General features: G+C 28.0%; 6 protein-coding genes across 6 annotated transcripts; 3 read left to right on the top strand and 3 right to left on the bottom strand.

The window, feature by feature from the left end:
• Window positions 1–240: 240 nt before the first annotated feature.
• On the top strand, window positions 241–1,943 carry OCT59_014682 (uncharacterized protein; the record flags this gene model as incomplete). Its single annotated transcript, XM_025312236.2, has 4 exons — window positions 241–902; window positions 980–1,248; window positions 1,319–1,540; window positions 1,621–1,943. The coding sequence occupies 4 exons, from the start codon at window positions 241–243 to the stop codon at window positions 1,941–1,943; spliced, it is 1,476 nt and encodes a 491-aa protein (XP_025190063.1).
• A 470-nt stretch (window positions 1,944–2,413) lies between these two features.
• On the bottom strand, window positions 2,414–3,740 carry OCT59_014681 (uncharacterized protein). Its single transcript, XM_025312237.2, has 2 exons — window positions 3,714–3,740; window positions 2,414–3,599 (listed from the first exon to the last, which is right to left on the bottom strand). Exon 2 carries the CDS (start codon window positions 3,508–3,510, stop codon window positions 2,485–2,487), a length of 1,026 nt encoding a protein of 341 aa, XP_025190064.2. The 5' UTR covers window positions 3,511–3,599; window positions 3,714–3,740; the 3' UTR covers window positions 2,414–2,484.
• A 725-nt stretch (window positions 3,741–4,465) lies between these two features.
• On the top strand, window positions 4,466–7,319 carry OCT59_014680 (uncharacterized protein). The gene is made up of 7 exons (XM_025312238.2): window positions 4,466–4,615; window positions 4,704–4,930; window positions 5,016–6,147; window positions 6,231–6,380; window positions 6,450–6,525; window positions 6,597–6,760; window positions 6,841–7,319. Exons 1-7 carry the CDS (start codon window positions 4,515–4,517, stop codon window positions 7,094–7,096), a joined length of 2,106 nt encoding a protein of 701 aa, XP_025190065.1. The 5' UTR covers window positions 4,466–4,514; the 3' UTR covers window positions 7,097–7,319.
• An 11-nt stretch (window positions 7,320–7,330) lies between these two features.
• On the bottom strand, window positions 7,331–8,828 carry OCT59_014679 (uncharacterized protein; the record flags this gene model as incomplete). Its single annotated transcript, XM_025312239.2, has 6 exons — window positions 7,331–7,468; window positions 7,544–7,572; window positions 7,644–7,826; window positions 7,898–8,177; window positions 8,255–8,384; window positions 8,461–8,828. The coding sequence occupies 6 exons, from the start codon at window positions 8,826–8,828 to the stop codon at window positions 7,331–7,333; spliced, it is 1,128 nt and encodes a 375-aa protein (XP_025190066.1).
• Window positions 8,829–9,122: 294 nt separating this feature from the next.
• OCT59_014678 (uncharacterized protein) lies at window positions 9,123–12,671 on the top strand (the record flags this gene model as incomplete). Its single annotated transcript, XM_066150174.1, has 17 exons — window positions 9,123–9,174; window positions 9,262–9,330; window positions 9,418–9,461; window positions 9,533–9,582; window positions 9,673–9,787; window positions 9,851–9,941; window positions 10,011–10,087; window positions 10,160–10,197; window positions 10,293–10,331; window positions 10,432–10,640; window positions 10,719–10,879; window positions 10,959–11,047; window positions 11,118–11,301; window positions 11,377–11,587; window positions 11,657–12,273; window positions 12,355–12,497; window positions 12,584–12,671. The coding sequence occupies 17 exons, from the start codon at window positions 9,123–9,125 to the stop codon at window positions 12,669–12,671; spliced, it is 2,277 nt and encodes a 758-aa protein (XP_066002367.1).
• A 146-nt stretch (window positions 12,672–12,817) lies between these two features.
• On the bottom strand, window positions 12,818–14,317 carry OCT59_014677 (uncharacterized protein; the record flags this gene model as incomplete). Its single annotated transcript, XM_025323223.2, has 4 exons — window positions 12,818–13,073; window positions 13,164–13,269; window positions 13,366–14,016; window positions 14,102–14,317. 4 exons carry the CDS (start codon window positions 14,315–14,317, stop codon window positions 12,997–12,999), a joined length of 1,050 nt encoding a protein of 349 aa, XP_025190068.2. The 3' UTR covers window positions 12,818–12,996.
• Window positions 14,318–18,916: the final 4,599 nt, after the last annotated feature.

The following is an 18,916-nucleotide window of genomic DNA, read 5'->3' as shown; positions in this document are numbered from 1 at the left end:
TGTCAAACATGGTTTTTTTGAAACCTTTTTTATAAATCGTCATATTAAAATATTTTGAATTATTATTCTAGGAATGATCAACAAAATTGTTAAATCTTTATAGGGTAATATCCCCGAATTCCCGTATCTATATAAATGTGTATGCTCTTTTTTTTTTTAAAAAAAAAAATAATATAATAATAATTTCTTTTATTTGATTATTTATTTATTTATTCTTTTTTTTTTGGATATATTATAAAAATGAATTTAATAATTCAATTCATTTCACTTGGAATAATTTTTTTCATCGCATCAAAATTACTGCGACGAAATCAAGAACTAAAATTAAATGAACCACCTCTTGTACCTTATAAATTACCAATAATTGGACATACATTTGATTTTTATAGAAATACAGAGAAATTTCTTGCCAAGTGTGCTGAAGAATATGGAGAAACATTTTCATTATATATATTTGGTAAAATTGAAACATTTGTTGGTAGTAGACTTTCACCCGAAGTCTTTAAGAGTGATAAAGATTTCAATTTTGACATCGCATTCAAAGAAAAATTTCCTCTGGAAGCATTTATGGATCGCGCGGATAAATATTTTGCACCTTTACCTAGAATAATATTTACTTATTTATCACAACAATTACCATCATATACTGAAAGAGTTCAGAGAACGCTCACGAAGGCTATTAAAGAACAAATTGGTGATGGAACTGTTTTACAACCACCTTTGAAAACTTTCCAATTAATAATCGCAAGACCGATCGCTGCATCTTTGCTTGGAGAAGAACTCTCTGAAGATAAAGAATTAGTTAATACGGTCGCTTACGCTTCAAGTGATTTTATTCCATTTTTATCAATTCCACCTTTCCTGGATTTTATTTATCCATTGCTACACCAAAAATTTATGATGTAAGTATCTAAATATATGTGTTATGGTGTAATAAAATAAACTTTTTTTTACGGACTGATTTTTTTTTTTATTTTAGATTATTGTTTAAACTTTTCACTAATCCATTTAAAGTGCATAGAGAAGTGATTAAGCGAAAGCTTACACCAGTGCTTGAAAAAAGACTAAATGACATGAAAAGAGATGGAGAATCTTATGTTCCTCCAGTTGATATATTACAAAAATTAATTGAATTGGTCATAGAAGATGATTACAAAGCTGATATTGATATAATAACTGATTATGTTATTACCGCTATATTTGCTGCTACACATACAACTTCAACTTTTCTCACTAATGCTACACATAGTAAGTATTTTTTGTTAAAGTATGTAAGTGTATGGAAATGTAAATTCTGAAATATTTCTCTTTTCTTTAGAATATGCAAATCATCCAGAAATTCAAAAGGAATTATTAGAAGAACAAGAACGATTACTTGAAAACAAATCTGGACCTTATTATACTTCAGAACAAATAGATTCGTTGGTTAAATTGGATAGTTTCTTTAAGGAAACTTTAAGGATGACCACAAGTATAGTTTTTTTTGAACATAAAGCACTCAACCCTTACACTTTCTCAAGTGGCCATCAAGTTCCAAAAGGTAAAAATATAAACATTATTTTTTCTAATAAATTATTTTATTAAAACAAAATTTAATTCTTTTAATCTATTTTTTTTTAGGTCGACACGTTACCACTCGATTACAAGAAGTTCATCGTGAAGAAGAATCTCAAGGTGAAAATCCAAATGAATTCAACTTTTTACGTCATGTAGGAGCACCTGCACCTCGCGTTGAAAAAAATTTTCTGGCCTTTAGTTTTGGTAAACATGCATGTCCCGGACGTTATTTTGCAACTAGCGAAATTAAAACTGCTTTACATTATTTATTATTAAATTACAACATTAAAACTGTTAATGATGAAATAGCTATACCTCAAATTAAGGGCCCTTATAGATTTTCTAGTGATGTGGGTATAGTATTTGAAAAAAGAAAAGATATTTAATTTTTGTAATTAGAAAAAAAATTTAGATTTTACTATTATTGTTTTTTTGTTTTAAATTATAATAAATAAAATTATATTATTATATTTTAAATTTTTATTAAAATTGTCAAAGGGTATCATCCGTCATATTGGAGTTTTATCCAAATTTATATAAAATTTAATTTAACTTTCGATCCACATATTACTATTATGGCTAGTTTAATTATGCAGAATATATTTAATCTCATGGGTATACAAATTTTATATTTCTAATATTTGAAATTCATATTTTAATTTTGACTCTCATATTCTCTAAATGCGTTAAATGAATATTGCAAGGCTAGATTCTTTTTAGGGAGAAAATCTTTCTATTAGTAAATAGTTATTTGAATTAGATTTACTAGTAGAATATATTAACGCGCCCGGCCAGGATTATAAGGGTATCGTTCAAAATGCAATGATCCAGAGGAAATATTGTCAAATTTACATAATTCACTCCTGAAATGGAATTTATTTTTTTTTTAAAAAAAAAAATAGTACACGCCCGTAATTGTTCAAAGTATTATTTGCCCACGCCAAATAGCTTTGCCTTATACAGTTCTTCCAACCAATCAAAGTTTGAATTTACAATGATATTATTCATTTTTTCTGAATTTTTTATCTCCATCCAATGTTCACTAAAATATTTCAATCCGGCTTGTTTCATTTCCATATTTTTCATTTGCCAACCCATTAATAATATTTCATCCCAATAATTTTCATTAACATGCTTAACAATTCTCGTAGAAACCGCCTTTTTTAATTCCATAATATCTCTAATATCAGATTCAATAAACAAATCTTTTAATTCTTCAAAAGATAAGTTACTATCTAATTTTCCACTATATAAAAAATTAATCATTCTTTTAAAACATTCATATTTAACATCTTTAATTGTGATTATTGGAGATTTCGATTCTTTCCAATTTCCATTAAATAAGGCCTTGAAATATGATGATTTTATTGCAAGAACAAGTCGACTTGCTTTGATTTCAGACCCACAACTAAATTTGAATGTAATGTCACTAAAATTTTCATCATTAAAATAATTTTCAAATGATAAAGATGAATCTTTTGAATTATCTTTTATATCATTAGACGGAAATATATCTATCGTATAATTTTTATCATAATAAAATTGAATTTTAAAAATTAAATCTGTTTTTTCTGTTTTATCGTTATCTTTAGGAAAAATATTCTTGAGTTCACAATAATCATATTCTCCGCATCTATTATATTTATTATTTAACTTTGCGATATGATTATATATTTTATCCTTGGGATCTATTAATGAAGTACGTTTATCGTTATGTACAAACATTTCAATTTGATATATTGCTTGTCGATAACATATACCATTTTGTTCTTCATATTCATTTTTAAGAGGGAATAAGTAAAGTGATATATGTTCTTTAGAAATTTCGGACTTTCCATGTGGAACGAATAAAAATCTCCAAATATTATCATCTCTTTTTTCTTGATGTTCTTTCATTATTGGAGTTGATGGTGAATAAAATCTTTCACTTAAAATAAATTGTGACTTATCCATATGACAATAGATATCTTGAAAATCTTTAACTATCCATGTATATGATGTTAAATGATAGATATCATCTTTATTAGGTTCGAAATTTGATTCTTGTTTTACGTTCATTATTATTATTAAAAAGAAAGAAAAGAAAAAAAATTTTATATGGGAATAAGAAAGAGAGGAGAAAAATATTTTGATTAGCTGCATAAAAACTAACTTACATATATGCGTGTGATTTGCAACTGATTGACTAATGTTTATGGTTATATTAAACATTAAATTCAAATACCATGTGTCAAAATACGTCACTCCAAAACACCTCAAGCGCGTTTGGTTTATTCTCAGTAATTTATTAGTCATTAAAATTTAATTATTTTGTAATTATTGATATTATTATTATTATTATTATGCTTATGATTTCAGCCTATTATACTTTCCCACATCTAACAACCCATTTTTTTACTAAATTTGGCTCTGTTCACACACACGAAAGAGATTATAATGAATAATTTAGGGGTTCATATTGCCCAACGTTAAATAATTCTTTCTCTGTGTAAATTAAACGGTATTATATATGTATTAATGATGTAATTTTATAAGTAATATCATAATTTTGAATTCTTTTGATTATGTAAAAGAATGATAAATCACGTGAATAATCTTGTAATTAATTATGGTCAGAATGATCTGCGTTTTGTGAAGCTTGGCCCGCCACTGACTTAACTGACTTAAATATGACCAAATTATTACGCTTTGCCCTTTACATAAAATATAACGTCATTAACATCATACATCATAATTAAGAAAAATTCGAAGAAAATAATAGTATATGAAAAAGTATAACAATATTATTATGATCGCGGCCATTTTTTATGATGTAATTATGAACAAACTAACAAATTGGATTATTTTATATAAAAGACATAAATTTTCTCCTATCAAAAAAAAAAACAAATATCCAATTTCATATTTCAGAAAAATCCAATTTAATTTTTTTATAAATCAAAAAATATTTATTAACCATGTCTGGTCTTCCACCAAAAGATGATCCTAAACGTGATGAGCTCGAACATGAAGCAATCGATGCTCGTAATATGGCAGGACAACTTACCGAGTCTCTCAAGTATATTTTGCTTTGAATTTTTTTTTTTTACACAGTTTTACGGCATGTTTATAACTTTACTGCGCCATTCGACAATTTAATATAATAGAGACGGAAAACTTCCATCCACTGATCAAATCACGCGAGCTATTGAAACAGTTCAGAAATCCGATGCTCTTCAAGCTCCACAAGATATGTCTCCTTTAGGCAAAAAAGTAATGGCTGATTTTGAAAGGCTTTTAGATACCACCAAAAAAATATTTGAAGAAAAGAATGTAGGTGATGAATTACAGAATGCTATCTACTATGGTAGTAAAGCCACAAAAGATATTACCGGTAAGTCTACGGAAATTAAAACTACTTATGATCTTAGTTCTTTAAAAGAATTATTAAAAAAAATTTTTTTTTTAAAATCAATTAGGATCTGTTGTAACGGTTCCTGATGATCTGAAGAATAAAGCTACCAATGAAGCTTCATCCACCCAACCAATATTTCAAGATGCTTTCAAAAAAACCTTGTTAATTCCTCAACTTCTCATATCAAGTTCAGAATTCAGAAAATTAATAAATGATCTTCATTCTATCGTTCAAGATGCTCTTTTGCGAACCATTCCAGATAAAGATCCGAATACAGATGCTACTTCTAAATTTGGTTCTAATGAAGAAAAATCTTTACAACAAGCAAAGCAAGAAACTATTCAACAAGCTCGTGAGGGTGCTTATCCTGTTGCAAAAGAAGCCGCAAATGTTACTGGAGAACATGTAAAGGACTTCAGTGAAGGAAGGAAAGGTTTTCAGGAAACCGCAAAAGGTGGAGCGAAACAATTGGCCACACAATTTAAGAGCAGAGTCTCTGATTATGAAATAACTGAAGAACAACGTGACCACCTTGTGAACAGATTCAAAAATGTGATGATTGAAACTCAATCACGACAAGAATATCAAGAGGTTCTCGAGGATCTCATTAATATCATCTCTCTTCTTAGTGAAAAGTCTCAATCAGTCACCGGTCAAGTAAAGGAGACCGCAAAAGCACAAGCTCAAGAATCTACCGATAAATCAGACTTACAAACAGCTCAAGAAAGTGCTAAACAATTAGTTGAAAATTTCGCAAATCATAAATCGCTTGATCCTTTAATTAATGCAATAAGAGATCTCGGTAAAATCGTTAAACGTGATGAAGAGTTGAGAAAGTATTTTAGTGAACTCCGACAATTTATCATCTCGTCATTACGTGATCCTAATTTTGTTCAAGAGACAAATTACGTCGACCGCGGTTCAGAACTTATCGAAACTGGAAGATATTTATTACTTGAACGTTACTCTGATGACACTCAACGTATAGTTGATGAAGCTAAGGAATTCAATTCAGCCTTGCAAGATGATGTTTTAACAACTCAATGGTCTAAAGATTTTGAAACTTTAATTGGAGACTTATTCTTGAATGAAAATAGTCAACCAACCATTAAGTTCGAACTTCTCAAAGATTTCAATAAAATTTTACCAGTAATCGGAGAAAGATTGAAATATTTGCCTCTTCCAAGAATTGAAAAGTATGAATTTTGTTTTTTTTTAAAAAATTTAAAAATGCATGTTATATTTGTTTATTAATATATACTATCTATGATATTTATAGTTCTGATGAAGAATATGATTATATATTCGATAATATCGTTCTTTATCTCGCTGAAGTTTTACCAAGTCACTTACACGTGAACTTTTCGACAGATATTAATCTTGGCCGAAACGAACAAGATATACTACAAAACACCGCATTCCTCGAAATGTAAGTTTCGTTCAATGATTATACAAAATCAATAATTATATTTATATCTAACTTATTTTTATTGTTTAGTTCTAAAATAAATGCTGATGCTCGCAACATCGCATTCTATTATAAGAAGAAGAAAGGTCTCATTAACATGATGGATGTGAGTAACAAATCATGGAATGTCCTGATAAATATGATTGACAACGATTAAAATATGATTTCTTTATTTAGGTTGGTTTGGTAGATTTTGCTATCCCAAAGAATGGATTAACAATTAAATTGAAAGTCTTGATGAACCCACCTACCGATAAAAATCAAGAACTTGACATCAGAGTTTTAGAGGCTAATACAATCATTGACGATTTGAAAATCCGTTTACATGATACTAAGCATGAGTAAGCCTTCTATTTAATATTAAATTGTAATGTATGTGTTTATTTATCACAATTATTAATTTTTCTGTCGTTTTTCATAGTTTCTTGTACACGGTCTTGACTCCTTTAGTTGAAAAACGTTTGAAAAAACAATTTGCTAATTTGATTACTGAGAAATTGGTTAAGAGTATCGATTACTTAAAAGATAATATTATTAAAGCTGAAGCCCAAGTTCGCCAACAAGTTACTGATGTCGCGCGTACTAAAGTAAAGGGAATGACTGGTGATATAAAACGAAAACAAGAAGCTTGGCAAAATGATACTAACCCTCAGGTTACTCAAGTCAGAGAAGAATAAATTTATGTATAGTTACTAGTAAAAAAAAAAATAATTTTAAATTTTCGTTTTAAGTATTAAGTATTATTGTATTTTAATAGTATTATTAATTTATTATATTTTTTACATCATTATTTTATAAAAAAAAAAAAGGAAAAAATTTAAAATTCAAATTTTTAATAGAGTTCTCCCATTTTTATATTAAATATTAAATATTAACAATCGTTCGTTGTTGTACATTTCTAAATACAATCTCTATGCTGAACAAGTTGTAGATAAGCCAACAACCCAATGATATATTCCGATAGTTAATATCATTGCAATTTGACCCGTTAATATAGAAATAAATGCATATATGTACGCATGTTTTCTTGGTAGCGTTTTAATTTCAGTCTAATAAAAAATAAAGAAAAAAATAAAACTAATGTTAACATTTAAAACGATCGTAATAATTTTTTAAAAACTTACGGCAAAAGTAGAAATTGTCGTTAGACATCCTATAAATACCGCATAAAAAGTTAAAAATAATAGATAAATATATATTTTATTTAAATTTGAAAAAAGTTACCACAAAATCCATCAGAAAGTCCTTTGATTATTTCACAACTCGTTTTCGAAGAAGCTACACCATTGCTTAAAAAAAATAATATTCCAATAATAATCGAACCTGATATATTGGCGGCAAAAGTTCCCCATGGAAAAGATTTTTTTATTGCGTTATATTTGGATAAATACCATCTAATCAAAGTACCTTAAAATAAAAAAAATTTATTATTATAGTATGATCAAGGTATATTACATTATTAAGTATGAATAATATACCTATTGGAGCAAAAACAGCAGCAAATAATACACTCCTATTTACTTGCATTGTACTGGATAAAGTAACTACGAGAACAATTGAAGCAATTCCAACTCCAAAACATATAAAATCCGGAATAATTAATTCATTTAATTTAGAAGGTTTTTCAGCAATATGATACAGCCTCTCAGATTGAATTTTACGTTTTTGAATTATTATATCTGCTATATGTTCTCCAAATTTTAATCCTGTCACGGACATTCCTAATGTAATTCCAATGTCCGCAAGAGCTGCAAGAATCTGAAAGCGAAATAAAACAATAAGGTAAACTGGATTTACTTCTTGAGATATCCATGAGGTTTTAAAGATCTTCGCACATTGTACAAATCACCACGATGAGGAGTAGAAGGTAAAATAAATTCCTTGAATATCGAAAGAATCCATGAAGAAAAAGTTGTTATGGACCCACAAAGACCTGTCGTGAGTCCTATATATAAAGGAAGATAGCTAACAAATCACAGAACAGTGGAAAAGTTTAAATAACCTTTTTGATTTGTATGAATAAAGAAAATTTTTTTCCTACCTTTCCATTATAAATCCTTTTCTTGCCAAGCAAAAACCCATTATTACACAGCCAACAAATTGTGGGTATATTAATGAAAACACTGGTGACCCAGGATATGAATGAAGGATATTAAGACCGATACGAATAAGAGCACCAATTATTGAAAACGGGATAAGAATCGACAAAACAACAGCTTTTTTTTCTCCTAATTCTATTGATGAATTTTCAACTTCTTTATTTTCTTTATATTGAATAATTTCACCAAAATCATCATTTTCTTCTATATTATTATCAACTAAAACTAAATTCTTTGAAATATTTATTTTACTGGGTTTGTCATCAAGAATTGTAGATGATGATGACGATGAATTTTGTATTTCGTTCATTATTTGTCGATTTAAAAAAAAAAGTAGTGAAAGCATTTTTCTCGATTAAATGTTTCTATATATATATATCATATAAAATGTCGTGTAACAAGAATTACATCAATCTTGGCACCGATCATTAATTAATTTGATTAGCTTGTTCTTACATGATCTACAACGAAATAGATTTCATAATTCATATTAAAATTATTTATCAAATCGAAATATAAATTTTCATCCACGTGATATTGATGACCGATTATCTACCATAGATACTTCTTTATACACAATCCAACATTATTACAAATATCAAAAATGAAGAAACGAGCCAGTAATGACAACAATACTTCTAAAGACAAAAAAAGAGGCGAATTAACAAACAATATTTCTTTTTCTTTAATGATTTTATTTATTAAGGTTTTATATTGACTCTTATAAATGTTTTAACTTTCAGCCAAAACTGCTGTTCAAAGAACAATCGAAACACATGGTTTCACTGCTGAAGATACTAGTTCTCATAAGGGTACAAGAAATTTTATTTTATTCTTTTATCATACTCAAAATCGTTTAAAGTATAAAATATTTTGATAACATTTTCTGGAATTTTTAGCAAACTATATTCCAAGAACTATTGATGTCGTGGATTTTGCGGAGGTATCTAAATATTAATTATTGTCATTATTTGCTTAATTTATTTTAAAGATTAAAATCTATTCTTTATTTAGGCGAGAGCTTTTGAAATCAATGCCATGAATGATGCTTTGGAACGAGCGAAGTAAATAATTTAATTCACTTTTTGATCTCTAGTTAATTTTCTAAGGAAGTCAATTCATTAAATTGAAATTTTCATCTTTGTTATACTTAGTCAAGCTAAAAACTCTAGGGCTGCTCAAACTCTACCTCGCCACCTTCGACGCCGCGCTGCAAGTCATAATGTCAAACGATTACCTGTTCGTTTGAGAAAAAAAGCAATTGATGAGGTGAGTTCAATAATTGTACTTTATTATTCAATAAATTTAAAAACTGATTTTATGTAAATTTAGATGGAACTAGATAATACTGCTCCAAAAAAACAGAACAGACGCAAAAGAAGGCGTCTGGGTTCCTTATCTGCTGAATATAAGAGACGACAAGGTTAGTAGGTAATTATACTAATCGTTTTTTATCAATGTGTATTTAACTTTTTTTTTAATTTTATTGTAGGTAATAAAAAGTGGCTTGAAACCCATATGTGGCATTCTAAACGAATGAAGATGACTGAAATATGGGGGTATAAATTGGTAATCGTCAGATCTATTTTACCATAAAATTTTGATCTATTCCTAATAGGTTTTTATTTTGAATTAAGGCAGAACATCCAAATGAAAAAAGCATCAAGGCATCATATCGAGCAAGTGAACACCTTTCAATTATTCATGATGTCTCATACTTTGGATGGATAAAAATATCTGGCGACCTTAATAATATTGTAAAGTTGTTTAACAGTGTCACTGACCCAACATTACCATCTATAGGAAGTGAAAGGTTTGTAATTTAATGTTTGTATTTTGTCATGGGATTTGCTAAAAGTTACTCGACACCAAACCTGTCAGAAATAGTGATCAGCGTTTAAAAATAATTATAGATATTTAAGTGGAAAACGGCAATGTTCCACATTCATATACACTTATTTGAAGTATCCAACTCATTTGGTAACACCAATAAACCTTCTTTGGATGCCAATTGATACAGAGGATGACAACCGACATACTCTCATTTGGATTCATCCTAGCGCTTTCGAGGAAGTGTTGACAACTTTGGAATTTGCATGTGAACAGTTGAAGTTACAAGATGGTGAGAAGCATCTGAATAATCGAGATCTGTTTAAATAACTTTTCACCCCAATTCTAAACTATTTTTACTATTTAATAGCTATATCAATTCAAAATCTTCAAGATGAGTTTCTGATGTTTGAATTAACTGGTCCACGATCAACAGCTTTGTTACAAGAGGTTCTGGATATATATGATGAGTCTAGCGTTCCTTCCAATGGAATGCTGTTAAAGCCACACGTAAATGATGAGGCGCATAGGGTAATAATATAATTAGATACTTCTTCAACTTGAGAATCAATCAAATAATTATTAAATGTAACAATATAATTCAATTTAGGTATGGAGATCCTTGCGCGACTTGCGAACATCTACGTCATTACCTCCTAGCATTGTATTAGGATTAACGGTCCTTGATCCACGCTTACGGTTGGTGTATTCTTATTTCTCTAAATAATAATTATAGTATTTTATTTATCGAACAAAATGCGTTATGTAGTTTCCCAAAGAAAGTTCCACCGCGTTCAAATATAATACCTGTTGGATCGGAAAGAGACGTACAAGATATTTTGGCTAATTGGCCTAAAAATGTTGCATATTCTGATTTATGGAATGATAATTTTCGGAATGCATTACGTGACAGTAAAGTTTCTGACGGTGATTTAGATAAACGCAGAAGTAAAGTGTGTATCATAAGAAATTTAATGTCATAAAAACTTTGAATGATTTTTAATAAATCTATTTTTATGGCGTGGTAGTTGCTTGTTCCGGGACAAAAGTTACTATTACAACCGGAAGATTCTCTAATTCCAATCTTATTAATACAACGTGATGGAATTAACATGCCGGCTCAATCAGTAAGAAAGACATCATCACCAGAATTTATTGGTGGTTGGAATATTGTTTTACCTGCAGGCTGGGGAATGGCTTTTTGGAAAAGTTTTATTTTTGCGGGTGCATGGGTCGGGGGTAAGTATTAATTATAAGGTTATTCAATGTTTATAATGTAAGTTCTTTTGAATAATTATATATTATTAGGATTGCGGGAGCGTCATAACCATCATTTCGAATCAGGTATATCATGTTTTCCATATGATTTTCCTGGTACTAAATCATTTGAGAATTTTTCTAATGGACAGAAAAAGAAAGCACAATTGGAATATAACGCTCGTCCACCTGCAAAGCGTCCAAATTTTAAAAAACTTCAAGTCGATTCACCATTCGAACAACCTTTTTACCAGCTGGTAGAAATAAAAATAGATCAAACCAAATCACTTGATAAGATACTCGAAGTGAATTCCATGGATATAATTGAAGAGCCTAAAGACCAAATACCATGGTTACTCCAGGGAACAAAAAATATTCATTTACTTGAAAATTTCGAAAATCTAAGTGGAGAATTTAGCCAGGCGCTCTCTACACAAATTATGCAAACATTTAATTCCAGAGATATAAACCCTGAAAATGAAGTTGATATGAGTAAAGCGCTCGTACGTGTTAGAATAGAGTTCTTGGCAAGGGGATTACCTGGACCAAATGCTATAATATATAAGGCCGATAAGAATAAGTATGATTATTGGGCCAATGTACTCAAAAATAAAAAAAATAATTCAAGTAATATAGAAATTGGTTCGGGTCAAGAAGGTACAGAGAAGGTAATTAACGCAATGTATGGATTATTACGCGTGAATCCGAGCACAATTAAATATTAATGTAGTTATTTATTAAATAATTAGGTTCAATCATCTCCATTACCTCCCAAGTCTGACATAATTGGTTATGTCACAACGGGCCAATTTTCTTTTAGTCAAGGACATGGATTTGCAATTGGATGTTGTTCAGTGACTGGTATTTTGGATCTACTAAAAATTCAAAGAAGGTAAGTATTTAAGTTAGAATTATTTGATATTTAAAATGTAGTTAAATAGTTATTTCATATATTAATATGTGGATGTTCTATTATAGTGAACAAAGGAAAATAAAAAAATTTGTTTTAGTTAGAAAGATAACAAGTATTATTTGTCAACCTGCTACATTAGAATTTTTATCGTGATTAGGTAAGTAAGATATTTATCAAGTCCGACTCAAACAAGCGGTACAACTATTGTAGTTTTTCTTTACTATATACTATAAAATAAAAAATTATCTTTTTTGAAAATTTTGTATGAGTGATACAAATATTTAAATAAATATTAAGTATTAATAATACTAAGTAATGATTGTTTATCCATTTTATTCTATAATAAACTAGATACATAATTAAATCTGTGCCTTTTTGTTTTACATATAATTATATTTTTAGATTTATACTATTATGATGTAAAATCTTGTGAATATATTTTCATTTTTGAAATAAATCTCAATCCAATTTTAAATTTTTAATTAATTTTAGTCATTTCCTCATAAAAATATATAATTGAAAATGCTATGAAAAGAATTGAACCAATAATCGTAACTATAATTAAAAATTATGAGTTAGTAACATGTATTAATATATTAATACGGAAAAATCGTATTAATTAATTAATAATAATAAAATTAATACCTGTTTTAACAGAAATTTTTGCGGCCAAAAATTTTCCCCCAACAACTGCAAGACATGTGCAAAACCCATGACCAATAATAACACCCATTGTTACAAGGTAAACATTCTACGCCAAAATAAAATTAGTTAGTAATTATTTATTGCCAGGAAATTAATAATATTGATGATGATGATGATGATGATAAAGTGAATAATTAGTTACCTGTGCAGCAGCTAATGCGATTGTTGCAATTTGAGAACGATCACCCCATTCTGCCAAGAATGTGAGTATAAAAGTTTGAACAAAAACGGGAGAGAATATAAATTGACATAAATTAACCAATCCTTCTTTAAAGCTCGAATTATTTGTTTCATCAGCTACACCACCAGTTTCAGCGGATTCGATACGTTCAATTTCATCTTTTTCTAATAATTCTTCTGATATTTCTTCCATTTCATGTTCAGCTTCTTCACCAGACATATTATAACCTTCAAACCCCATTTTGATACCAAAACATAAAAATAAAAGTGAAGCAAGATAATTCATATATTCACGTGGAATTAAATTTGGTAAAGCGTAACCTAAAGCAGCTGAAAGAACTGACATCAGGATTAATGAACAAAAAGCAGCAGAAAATACTATAAATCTAGAATTTTTCATTGCCATTATAGCCGCTATAAAAAAAGTTTTATCTCCTAATTCTGATACACCAATCATCATTGTACTCATTAATAATGATTTTGTATCCTCAAAACTAAGAATAGGTGTACTTGGTTTAATTCCAGCTTGAACTTTATTTGCTTCTTTAAGATTAATATCAAGTACTGATCCAACAAGATCAGGATCTTCCGCTTCAACTTTAACTAATTGTGACTAAAAATTAAGAAAAAACAGTTGTAAATAAGTTATTTTCCAAGAATAACATGAAACAATTTATTTTTCCCCCAAAAAATTATACCTCAGCATTCTCATCTACTTTGTCAACTACCTCAGTTACCTCGGTTATTTCACCTCTTTCTGCAAAAGTATTAGATTCCGGTAAAACATCTCTTTTATTATTATCAACTCGAAGTTCATTAGTATCATCAGCATTAACAATTATATTTGATAATACGTATAAAAAGAAAAAGAAAATTAAAAATGACTTCAATTTGAATACGTATCGAAATATCATTTTGTTAATATAAAAAAAAAATTGATTAAAATGATTAATAATGTCCTTTTTTTTACGAAAATATGTATAAAAAAATAGAAAAAGAAAAAGAAAAAGAAAAAATATATTTATATTTTCAATAGCATAATAATAATAACAAAAAAAAAAATGAATGCAATATGTGTGTTGAAAAGGAAAACCCTTTTTTTTTTAAAAAAAAAAAGATTTTATGCGAAAAAAGAAAGAAAAAACGATTTTTAATACTTTATTTTTAAAATTTCATAAATTTGGAAAGTAAATAATCAGTAAATATGGTACACAAATAAACACACGTTATGACTTATATGTTTTATGAATAAGTGTTGGTTTAATATATATTAAATTACTTAATATTCGAACACCATAACACTAACTAATTTTGGCCAGAATTAAAATTATAAAAAAATAAAAAACCTAAGAAATCAATCTTTTGCCAAACCATCTGTATGCCCAATTTAAGTTAGTGTAAATGTGCAACATAAATAGATTACTTAAACAGATTTTAAATAAAATAAACTCAAATTGTTTGTGCTACCGCAAGCATCATTTAACCAATAGATAAGGGCTGAGATCTGATTAATCAGATTATGAAAAATTGAAATTTATAAATGAGATTTACCAAAATGTGATACAGTTAGTACATTAGTACAATTAATTCTTAATTCATTAAATAAACAATAAGCACATCATATATAGTATTTCCGTGGGCGTAATTTCTAGAAAAATTAATAATTATTCAAATCAGTTCTGTCATATAGATAATAATTGTTTGTGATAATATACTATTTACTAAAGTATTAGTTATTAAATGAGATTTTGGAATATCTTTAATTTGCTCCTTTTATTTCTTTCGGGTTTAATAAAATATTCAGTCGTAACGTGCGTCATTTTATTTTTTTTATTTATGCAGTATGCATTGTTAAATCTAAACTTGTTATTGTTTGAAGATAAATAAAACTCGACATTTTGTGAATTGTGACCCAAAATGAACTTTATTTAATCTAATTGTAGTACATGAATCAAATATTTTTTCAAATTTGGTATGGATAAGTCAATACGTCATTTGAACATTAAATGCATAATCTACTCTTCTTGATCTACTCATGTGACCAACTTGAAATGTGCATGTCCCTTTCAGAAAATTATTAACAGTTAACGCTGATCTCTAATAAAAATTGTTCGGATCGAATAGCAATGCAGATGTTGTTTAACCGTCTAATTAGTTGCTCTCATACATGTGAGTTGTGACAATTGTGACACGTCAAAAATAATGAACAGATAAGTTATATGCCCAATATGCCACATTTTGATTGGCTACTTAACATGAAATTTATCAGATATCCAGATAAATCGTTCCAAAAAACACTTTTCAAATGAAATATTTCGCAATGGATACTACAATATTAATGATTGTTATATTGTTCGTACGTAATAGTTCGATTATTTATATATATAAACATCATTTTTCTATCCTTGTAAAAAAAATTTTTTCGAAAAAAAAAAATCAATATTACGATGCATCGACAACACCATCATCTTACCAACAGTGTATGAATATAAATATATATGTGCATGTATAAAATGAAATTGTTCGCATTAAATGAAATTTTTTTATTAAATAGGAGATTCAATACCTTATTTCGTACGTGAATGAATTTGATGATGATTGGGAACAAATAGCAATTTTATTGGGATCAAAGAACGCTCATGAATGTAAAAAAAGATATCGCCGACTTATTAAGAAAATTAAAAGTAAGTAATAAAATTTTTTTCAAAATTACTTATTAGATTAATTTTTAGATGCTCAATAAAATGTATTCTCATTTATAGGGAAGAGAAATCGTAAGTAAGTATATTCTTTTTGTTGTATACAAAATATTTATTACCGCCATATGTATGATTCTAATATATAATGTATTCGTCTACTCAAGCAAAATGGATATTAATTACATTATAAATTAAAGATCTTATGCAAGTTTACTCGTTCGGTAATATTATTGGCTTATCTGCTATTGTATTATAACTTGTGTAATCATTTTATAAAATATTATTAAACATATTCATTGTATATATTAAATTAAAAAAAATAATGTTGAATGATTTGTATTTTACTTTATATTCTATTTAGGGTAGATATACTTTCGTACAGTAAATGTTTTTAAAATGTTGTATTTTGAACAATGAACTTATAATAAATGAGATTTCTTATACAGATTGATTTGACATTTGTCTATCAGCTAGAAGTTTCTTAATCTTCTCCCTAGCTCATACTGTGGTTGTGATTTTTAAAGACTAGGGAATTCATCTGTTGTTGGCAAAATGAACTTTTGCGTTTATACGTTAATTTACAAATGACGGAAGTAAAATTTTATTATTTGAGCAATTCCGATTATCACAATTAATTTGAAGTCGGCAAAACGAAATTAGGTAATTTTCCATGTCGGCAGTAATTTCATGTCGGTGAAATGATCGTACCGTAACCATATTTTTTATTACATTTTTATTACTCTTTTAACTTCGTAATCACCTAAACACTAGATATTAGATATTTAATATATTTCAATGTATGACATAAAATTTCATAACTTCACAAATATCAATTAGAAAATATTTAAGATAGAATAAGAATAAAAAAAAAATATCGTTTATACTTTGTTCACTTTAATAATTGTGGCTGTTACCGATGGGATAAAAGAATTTGTCTTTTGACACTAGTAATAAAAAATTTATTTAGTACGACAATTAAATTAAAAAATGTGATTTTCTATTTTAGTATTACGGATCAATTATGTATTTAGTATATGTATTAGATCGTATCTCCATTATTTCATTGGTTCTGAACTGATATTAACAATAGTATTTTCAAATGCAATTACTTTTATTAAAAATAATAAATGTTATTATTATGCAGCCAAATAGGATCATGTTGTTTTTAACATACTGATATTTTTTAGATAAACTATCATTGCGTAAATATCTTTGATATTTTTGACGCATTACGTCATATAGATTATTATCACACATTTACTATGCTTTTCATATGGAACATGATCTTGGACGTCTGCATAATAACACAGTTATTAGGTAGGGGGGTTAAAATATCATCCGAACTGCTTCGCAGTTCGGTGATATTTCAACCCCCCTACCCAATAACTATTATTTATGCGCTAGCATAATAGTAAAATTATTGAGTCTAAACGTGGATAACAAAATCTCTGAAAGTATTTACAAATCTAACCCGTAACCTAAATTCCTACAGAATCCCTAAATTATTTCCAACAATTCCGATCTTCCAAAATCAATTCTAAATTATCAAAACCTAATCCGTAACTCATCGCTGTGCCAGGCACACACGCGATATAAGGAGAAATCGATAATCGATTTTTTTTTTTTATTCATAAGATTACTTTTTAATTCGTTATAACCATTCTAAAAATTAGAAAACGTCTAAATAAAGTTCACAAATACTAGCGGACGTCCAACGAATTATACATGCATAGCTTTCGGATTTGAGATTCAGGATTCGAAAAAATAAATGCATAACGGTTTGCTGATGCGGTCAGTGGTCAGACCGAATTTTATAATAGACGACACCGTAATCATATCTATTATAATTGAATGGAGTATTCGGACCAAATTTTCCAATTTCAGTATTGAAGCTCTAATCATCTAATTAATCATACTAAATTAACAAATTATGGCAACCAAAACGGGTTAAGCGGATTTCACCGCCAAGAAATTAGGAAATTTCTTTGATTATCATAATTACGCCCCCTATTACGCGAATTTTTACTATTAATAGAGGGGGGTTTAAACTTATAAAATAATTAGAGTATTGTTACACGTCACAGTCGTCACACCTAAGGTATTTGTTGGATTATTAGAATGATTTCTTTTTTGAGGGGTACTATACATAAGGGGGGGGGTACTATAGCCCGTGATATACGATAATACTATTTATTCATTTATGATTTCAATGTAAAAATAAAAAGTCGGCGATTAGTTATTTTAATATTTGAGTTTGAAAATTAAATTAGATTTAAAGTAATTAGAAAAGTATATTTTTTTCTTTAGGTTTTTTATTTCAGCAAAATGTTGAATTTAAAATTAAATATATGAATAAACCCTCATAAGGAATACAGCTATTTGATGTTAAAACCTTATTAAAATCCCCTGCGTACAGCCATTGGTAAAAATTAAGATCTCCTGATATAATTTCAAGATTTTACAATACTGTGTGCTTCATTATAGGTAATTCCGGTGGTTACTTCAACGAAGATTAGTTATTAGAATGTCGATCTAAAATTATCAGAATTTTGTACAACTGAAAAAGGAAAATCGGTGTTGTGTAAAATTATGTAATATTGCTGATAATTTGAATCAATATACAGTATATATATGCCATAAAGTTTTTTTTAAAATGATGGTAAATCATTGATGTTGTGTGAAATTTATATAATATTAACTGGTATTTTTGAAAGAACAATATATATACATACATATATATATACCATAAAAGTTTTTTTCAAAAAAAAAAAAAAAAAAAAATTAATAAATAAAATAAGACAATTAATAATAATT

Source organism: Rhizophagus irregularis, chromosome 22 (assembly GCF_026210795.1).
Source record: "Rhizophagus irregularis chromosome 22, complete sequence".
Taxonomy (NCBI): domain Eukaryota; kingdom Fungi; phylum Glomeromycota; class Glomeromycetes; order Glomerales; family Glomeraceae; genus Rhizophagus; species Rhizophagus irregularis.
This window is presented reverse-complemented; position numbering and strand designations above follow the sequence as displayed.

What these genes read in the sequence shown, in the direction of transcription:
- OCT59_014680 (XM_025312238.2), top strand. Translation starts at nt 4,515, where the DNA reads ATGTCTGGTCTTCCACCAAAAGATGATCCTAAACGTGATGAGCTCGAA. An exon ending in CAACTTACCGAGTCTCTCAA is followed by an intron (nt 4,616 to 4,703) that starts GTATATTTTGCT and finishes TTAATATAATAG; the next exon opens with AGACGGAAAACTTCCATCCA. An exon ending in GTCTCATTAACATGATGGAT is followed by an intron (nt 6,526 to 6,596) that starts GTGAGTAACAAA and finishes TTCTTTATTTAG; the next exon opens with GTTGGTTTGGTAGATTTTGC.
- OCT59_014681 (XM_025312237.2), bottom strand. Translation starts at nt 3,510, where the DNA reads ATGGATAAGTCACAATTTATTTTAAGTGAAAGATTTTATTCACCATCA.